General features: G+C 43.8%; 1 protein-coding gene across 1 annotated transcript in view; it reads right to left on the bottom strand.

Annotated features, from left to right (window-relative positions):
• Positions 1-2,218: 2,218 nt before the first annotated feature.
• SPAG17 (sperm associated antigen 17) overlaps positions 2,219-8,223 on the bottom strand; it is a 90,110-nt gene continuing 84,105 nt past the window's right edge. Inside the window, exons 45-48 of the mRNA XM_069031546.1 lie at positions 7,835-7,895; positions 6,328-6,472; positions 5,026-5,163; positions 2,219-2,364 (exon numbers count right to left, since the gene is read on the bottom strand). Of these exons, the coding sequence (XP_068887647.1) occupies positions 5,033-5,163; positions 6,328-6,472; positions 7,835-7,895 (337 nt within the window). The 3' untranslated portion in view covers positions 2,219-2,364; positions 5,026-5,032. The remainder of the gene's footprint in view (positions 2,365-5,025; positions 5,164-6,327; positions 6,473-7,834; positions 7,896-8,223) is intronic.

The following is an 8,223-nucleotide window of genomic DNA, read 5'->3' as shown; positions in this document are numbered from 1 at the left end:
TGCTGCTGTTGTTATTAATTTACAGCACATGCTGTGTTTTTTACCAGTAGTCATAGGTTTGGGGTATGTGGTGGGGGCTACTTCCAGGTACTTTGCTGAGTGTTGGGCCTGACGTAGGTACTCAAAGCTGAACTTCTAACTTGAGTTTCATATGGGTTTTTAGTTGCATCCCAGTTGTGGCTGACTGCTGTCTTTGACTTAGGTTGTCTATTACCAGCAGTTATGCAAAAGGCCAACAGTTCAGTGTGTCAGTCTCTAGGCAGCACCTCAGGCGTAACAACCATGCCTCCACTGTTTGTAAGTAACTTTGTCAGGGGGTGATTGTTCACTTGCCTCTTCAGAGACACATTGTGCTCCATTTCCAGGTGGGGCTCAGACTCTGTAGAAATGGCAACCTTCATACAGCTCTGGCAGTTGTTTCTGGGTGCCCCTATAATTTTATATTTGTCCAGATATGGATGAAACTTGTGATCAAACAGCTGCACTCAAACATGTCTGTATCCTGACTTATGCTGTTCTATTTAATTTTATTCTGTTCTTTTCCTTTACTACTCCCAAAATAGACCATCACAAGAGGGATTATGATGGGGAAAAGGAGGCACTGTAGGATGATAGGTTTTGTTGGTAAAGTCAGCTGACATCTGTTTTCCACATCAGCTGCTGCTGAAATGGGCCAGCCCGCTGGAAAAACAAATGTTACAGATGGAGAGGTGGCTTGTGACACCAAAGTGCACCCTCAGCTGAGGTGACTGAGGAGAGAGATGCCAAAACCAGGTACCAAAGGGGGAAGGCTGACTGTGCCTCTATTGATCCTAATAAAAGGAGATCGGTGTTATGGATGCTGTGTAATGAGCTGCTTGCTGTTTGATCATCCCCTGGGAGGCCTGGGAGAAAAAAACATGGCCATGGGCACATGAACTCAGGGACTGATGAGAAGGATGTAAATGGTGGTATAGAAGAGTGGCTTGGGATGCAATCATCTTATAATGATGACAGGTATCCTCTGATCCAAGTTGGAAGAGGTGGAATTCCTTTACCTCTGTCTTGTTTGCTGTCACTGGTATTAGGGAAGAATCCTTGGAGGAAAGGTCTTTCAGGCATGGGAAAGTTGTTCTCTCTCCCTAGCTGCTGACAGGCTGCCCCATTGAAGTTTCCCCCTTGTTCTCAGATTTGTATCACTTGTGCCTGGTCTGTACTAATGCAGTACTCGGGTGGCTACTGAGAGAGCCCAGCATATGCTTTACATGGAAGAGGTCTGTCCTGTGCCAACAATCCACCCATGGGAATTTTGATTTCCTTGGGACATCAGTTTGCCCATTCTTGGGGTGCAATTCCCTGGATTTACAAACATGAGCAGGAAAGCACTTGCAAGTACAGGGCAAGCTTAAATCTGTGTTGTAAGAATATGTATCTCACCTAACAGTGTGGATGGGAGGGTTCAGAACTGGCATTTGTATTTCACACTGGTGAAAGCTACTATTAATGCCCAGCCATGGGGTTCCCAGTCACTGTGAAGTGTTGAGAGAACAAGTCATCTGCATACATCAAGGAAAATTCCCCATCTCTCTCAGGATGTCACATGTTGGAAAAAGAATGAAGTATGGGAAAGCACCTTGCTAGAAATGAATTCATAAACCTGAAGCAGAGCTGTGCTTGGATACACAAATATGATGGCTCAAAAAGAGCCTGTGATCTTTCTTTTAGTCATTGCTGTAGGTAGGAACAAGGAGGGGGAAAAGATCACCTCTAAGTGGCTCAGTCTTCCACTATGAAGAGTGATGAGCAGATGAACATTTGAAGGTGCTCATGTGTGATTGTTGAACAAGAGGGTGTAAGAATCTCTCTGTCAAGTGTAACTTTGTGTACTCACAGCCCCCATCTGGTGTTTGCAGCTAATCACAGGTAGGTGAACACACAGAAAGTTAAGCGTGTGATTGTGAAAGCAAACAGAAACTTAGGAATTAGAAAATCAGAACAGGTCAGCAGCTCCTGAAGAATCACAGCTGACTGCATTGAAACCTGGTGCATTCCCAGTACTTGAAAGACATTTCAGGTGCCTCAGCACAGGTTATTAGAAACCTAATCTCTTTAAAAACAAACTTCTTGGGAACCATTCAGCACTGCTCTGTAGTAGGGTTGAAGTACAGTAATCTTTCCACTGTTTGCATTTCAGACAGCCACAGCAGGAGATTGTACAACTTTCAAACCACCTTTCCCGTTAGCAGGGAACAGGCAAAGTATTTATTCTCATTTAATCTGATTAAATAAATGAAAAAAATACATTGGGATGTTTCCATAAGGTTGGACTAAAATGTAGGTATTTCAGTGTTGCTGGTCCTCATGTTGATCTTCTCAGGGTCTAACCTGTAGTGGAAGAGGACAGAAAATTAACATGAATGGAAAGAAGACAAAAACAAGAAACCCCAGCTCTGCCTTTGCACAGTTGTTGAAGCAAAACCCAATAATTACATCCAGATTTGTTCTAAGTGTTGTGTGAGCACTGTGATTGCTACGGACTGGCTTCAGTAGATTTGGCCTTTTGCTGTTGGAAGGGAACAACATGAGAAAGAGTTCTTACATGGGCTTCAAGTAGATTAAGAGTTTGCTTTTATTGCACAAACAGAATGGCATAAAAATCATAACCACAGATTCAGGATGGATGGTCTACTTAGGAATACTGAAGACTTTCATGGGCAGCTTCCTTTGCGGTGTTTAATTATGAGTAAGAGAATCTTTTTGAAATGTTTTAAATATTAATGCAAAGTAACTGGAGAAATCTAAATGAGATAGGACTAAGTTTGGTCAGGTGGTGCTTGATTAGTGATTTTTGCTTGTTGGTCTCTACTAGGAGATGTGGCAAATTTCTGATCAAGTGTAATATTGCAGAGAAGTTTCTAGGTCTCACTGGAGACAATCATTGGCTCTGGTGATAACCCCCTGGGAAAGGTGATAGGAACTTGGAAAGTTGTCACGGTGCCTCTGCAGTGACTTGACTCTTTCTGTTCTGGATGGCTGAACAAGACTATTTAACCAGTTACAGGATTTAACCTAGGAGTGTCAGCGTTTCCTGTTTTGAGAGACTAAACCAACCAATCCAGAGTTCCTTGACGTGTCTGAGATGGATGTGGTTTTGAGTCCAGGAGATTTTGAGGGGAGGAATGTTCAAAAAGGCATAGGTACAGTTGTTTTGGTAGCACGGGATAGCTGCAGCCAGCTTCAGTAGGAATTATCAATCAATTCACAAAAGGACATGGTCAGAAGAGAAGGGAGGTTTGGCTGTGGTGACAGCAGCTATGATTAGCTGGATTAGCCATGTCAGAGGAGAATACCATGTAGTTAATTTCTTTCCCTTGGTGCTTGTCATGGAAGATAAACCCTGATCAGAATTTCTCTTTGAACTGGGGGTGTCTCACTAAAATGTGAACTGACTGGGTGAGTATTTCTCTTCTGTTTCAACACAAAGTGAGAGAAGTTTGTTTAAACTGCCTTCACGATGAACTCCAGGTTGTAGATCCGTAAGCTGGAAGGCATTAAACTGGTTGTTTTTCTAGACTATAATTGTGTGTTACTCTGGGGGTAAAATTCCACACTGGAAAAGGTAAGATGATATTTAATCAGGGAAAAAAGCTATACTTGATGTATACTGGGCAGTCCTAGAGCAGATGCAGCAGTCAGAGGTACATGGCTGTGAAGTTTTTGAGAGCTGACTGATGTGGTCGCTTTACTTTTCCTCCAGAGGAGAGGAAATGAGATACAGCTGGGATTTCTTTGCTGATTGGTTAGATAACATGGCAGGCTTACAGATGTTTAAATTGAAAGGATGAAAAGATGATGTCAGTGTTACACATAAGAAGCAAACAGGGACTGTTGAGCTGAGAAGAGACATCCATAGGGTTCCTGTTTATGAACTGTCACCACTGATTGTATTGTAGAGTGCCTGAGCTCATGGGGGTGACGTGAACACCAGCCTAATGTTAAACATGTTGACTGGTGGTTTGTGAGAAATTCCCAGTAAGGCTTTCTTGTTGTCAGGGAAGACTTAACCATTCTAAGACACTCTTAGAAAGCATCCAAAGGAGGGCTACAAAGGTTAAAAGTCTGGACAGGAAGCCTTGTGAGGAGTGCCTGAGGTCACTTGGTCTGCTCAGCCTGGAGGTGACTGAGGGGAGATCTCACTGCAGTCTTCAACTTCCTCATGAGGGGAAGAGGAGAGGCAGGCACTGATCTCTTCTCTGTGGTGACCACAGACAGGACCCGAGGGAATGGTCTGAAGTTGTGTCAGGGAAGAGTTAGGTAGGATATCAAGAAAAGGTTCCTCACCCAGAGGTTGGTGGGGAATGGAACAGGCTACCTAGGGAAATGGTCACAGCACCAAGCCTGACAGAGTTCAAGAAGTGTTTGGACAATGCTCTCAGACACATGGTGTGATTCATGGGGCTGTCCTGTGCAGGGCCAGGAGTTGGACCTGATCCTTGTGAGTCCCTTCCACTCAGGATATTCTGTGATTCTTCATATAGACTGGTTCTGTAAGGCTACAGAAATGTGCTGAATGAAACTGTGTGCAGAGGATTGTGTGTATTTGAACCTGTCACCTTAAGGCTGCCCTATCTGTAAGACTCCTGTCCCTTGTTAGACTTGCTGTCAGTGGGTCACCAGTAAGATTTGGTTTTAGAAATTGGAAAATGTTAAAGAGAGGCTGATTTATTAGAGCTTAACTGTAATAAATCCAGCTGCCAGGAGGCTCAAGGACTTATTTTATGTGGAGACAGTAAGTGAAGGATTTGGGACAGAACTGAGGAGTCTGCTCTGCTGTGAGTGCCTCCGCTGAGCTGAGCAGTTGTAATAACCTGCAGTTCTCTTGTAGTGCTTTGGTTAATGACATCCAGTGTTTCCCTTCTCTTGTCACAGTTACCAAGACAGGTGCATCATTTGCATGAGGTTTGTTCAGGATGCTGCTGATGAAGCAAAGAGCAGGTAAAACAACTACTTTAATTTACAGCTGGTGTGACTGCATCCAGTACTTACACTAACTTCAAGGCTTTCGTGGGAGTGTAATCCGTAACCGTGGCTTGGGGCTTGTGGGAACTGCCTGGACTGCTGCTGCCATCCCCCCCTGGGGGTATCCTTCTGGGCGGCGCTCATAAACCTCACTGGCCAACACAGGTGCAATGTCATGTTAAGGATCTTACCATTTTGGTACATTTCTTTAACTAAAATAACGTGTGTGGAGGGAGGGATGAAATAAGGTTGTGAAACATCTTGAAGCTGTTCTATTGCCCTCAGCTCAAAGATTAAAGGAACAGGTAAATGTGGGGGAAGGGCACATGTTTTGGAGGCTGCTCTGCAACTGTGTCTGAGGACTGGGTGAGTGGGAACAGAACAGCAGCTGGTTTTGCTGCTATGCCACCCATGCTGTCTAGCTCAGCTCTGCAATTATAGGCATGAAAGGTTTCTTTGGATCAATGCAAAGTAAATTTAGGGAGTTTCAATGTCACATCCAGGGCATATAAAGGCTCACTGGCGTCACTGTTAGCTATTACTCTGGTCAGGCTCAGAGCACCCTGAAGCTCTCCTTTCTTTGGTAAGGGTGGTCCTTACTCTGAATGACGCTTTTGGCATGTTTGGATGTAGCTTGCCTTGCTATTTCTTTTACAGGTTTCCAGAGGATCCTTTCTCACAGACTTCTAAGTGTAAATTTGATTGAATGTCAAAGAGAACTTCACCCTTCTAATATTGCCCTTAAAAATGAGCCTGTAATTTTATCTAAAAAAATCATTGTAGTTTCTGGAGCACAAGGGAAAGAGAAATAATAGCTATTGACTTTGTTGTACTGCTGTCCTCAATTAAACAACTGAAAAGCCCACTGAACCCACACAGGCTCATTTCTGACAGCATTCATGTGCTTCTATGCTTGTATCTTTGCTGCTGCAGGGATTGTCCCATTTGCCTGTTCAGGATCAGGATGATACATCATTTTGTTGCTCATGACGTTGTATCACCAGATACTACTATAGATTTGAAAATGTAATAAAGTATTTTCATGATGGGTGGTGGGAAAAAGTTCCTATTATTTTAATTGGTTTTTTGAAAGCCACATCTTTTTGAGTTGCCATTCTTCCTTTCCCCACTTTTCAAACCACGTTACTTTGATGCTTTTGGCATCAGAATCTTAAATTGTTCATTTGTTGTGCTTTTGAAAGCACCCATTTGTGTATTTCTGAAAAGGACAGCCTGCACTGGAAACAGTGCTTGAGGCTCCTGATAGGGAGATGATCCCCAGGGTCAATGCTACAAAGTGTGTGTAAGAAATAATACAACAAAGGATATTTGCTTTCACAGGCAGGAGAAGAGTTTCTGTCTCTGTTAATATTTCAATATCATGGGAAACTTCTTCAAGACCACCAGAGTCCTTCCCTCCAATTATCATGGCCAAAATCTCTATCTCCAGTTCAACCTGCAAGCCTGCTGCCACCTAGGAGAGACAGAGGATGACTCACAGGTAAGGTGCAAGTTTCATACATGGTCCCCTCCAGCAGTCCTGGGAGCAGGTGGCTCTTCAGTGTTGGATGCAATTAAAGACTCACTGCCCAGCACACAGGATTGCCCAGTTACCCAGTATCTGTCTCGCTAGAAAGGTCGGTACAAAACATTGTCTCTTCACTTGGCAGTTTGAAAGAAAACTGCCAGGTGTTGGCATTTTCCCCCCTTAAACTTCCTTTTAGGTTCCAGAGGAAAAAGGGGAATTGGGACAGCTGGGAGAGAACCCAAAGGAGAGGTGGTTGATGTCCCAAGCCTGTCAGTGTTAGAGGCATTTGGACAGTGTCTTTAATACCATGCAGCCCTGAAGTGGTCAGGCAGTTGGACTAGATGGCCAGTGTAGGTCCCTTCCAAATGAAAGAAAATGTTCTATTCTGTTCTAAAAAGAACACAGAGGTAGGGAGATACAAAAGGACAAATGTGTGGAGAAAAGAAGAGAATGGAAATTATTCCAGCCCTCTAACTGGATTTCTGTAAGGCCTTTGACACAGTCCCCCACAACAACCTTCTCTCTCAACTGGGACCTTTAAAGATCCCTTCCAACCTAAACTATTCTATGATTTTAAGTACTGAGTTGTGGCTGAGGCTCTGGACTAGGAGGTTTGACTTGTACTCTGGCACTGCCTCCCTGCACAAGTCATTGCTTCTTGATTCCATGCATTGGCAAGATACTGCCTGGTATTACATGGATGCTCTGGGGAGACTGGCCAGCACTATTTCTTCAGATAAAACAGGCAGGTGAAAAGAGAGACTGAACAAAAGCAGAAAGCATGAAAGCTTCCTACTTAATGGGATAATTTAATGTGCTATGGTGCTTTGCTAGATAAAAGATGTAAGGTGGAGAACAGTTGGAAACAGGAGAAGAAAGGATTGAGGCAATAGCTTACTAGGTTCAAATCCTGAAGGTATCAAGACAGGAAGTTAAGTCTAGGCACAAGACAGAGCAGATATAACAAACACCCTGAGCAGAAGGGAAAACTGAGGCAGTGGTAGAGCAATCCTGTTTGCTTTGAAAAAGCTCTATTTAATCTCACTGCTTGACCTGCTGCTTTTCACTAAACTTAACATGTTTATCCCTCTGCATTCTGGCACAGGCTGAGACTCGAGTGCATGGGGTGCTTAGCTGAAGGCGGCAGAGGGATGGTGGAAGACAGCATCACTTCAAATAACTTTAAACAAAACTGTGTACCCTGGCAGCTCTATTCTCAGACAGCTGGTGTCCCAGACACGAGCACTAGCTAGCCTGAGGGCTAGCTGAGTCTAGAAAAAAACCCAAAAGCTCTCCTGTGTAACCTACAGGTCCTGGTGTGTACATCACTCTCAGTCCCGTGTATGGAGGCGGCTGCTTCACCCGAAATCTGTGAAAAAGAGAAGAGAATCAATTTGCCAGAAACTGTTGCAGGCAGGAGAAGTCACATGTAGGAAGCAGGCTGCCTGCTCTTCCTCTGCTTTTATAAATGCCAGCAGAATTTCTTAGCTCATCTCTTCCATCATGATGTACAAGTTGGACTACAGCAGTATTCCTGGGCTTCTCGCCAAGCCTCAGGTTTCTAACAAAAAACCCCAAAGGAGCAGATGATTGGGCCAAAGTAAGCCTTCAAAGAGCTTGTTAACACTGCCTGGTCCTTACAACAGAATGTGAAACATCAGCTTTTTCAACGTGAACATTCAAAGGAAGTTGAAGTA

Source organism: Aphelocoma coerulescens, chromosome 1 (genome assembly GCF_041296385.1).
Source record: "Aphelocoma coerulescens isolate FSJ_1873_10779 chromosome 1, UR_Acoe_1.0, whole genome shotgun sequence".
In the NCBI taxonomy this organism is placed as follows: Eukaryota; Metazoa; Chordata; class Aves; order Passeriformes; family Corvidae; genus Aphelocoma; species Aphelocoma coerulescens.
The sequence above is the reverse complement of the archived record's forward strand: the minus strand, read 5'-3'. Positions and strand labels throughout refer to the sequence as shown.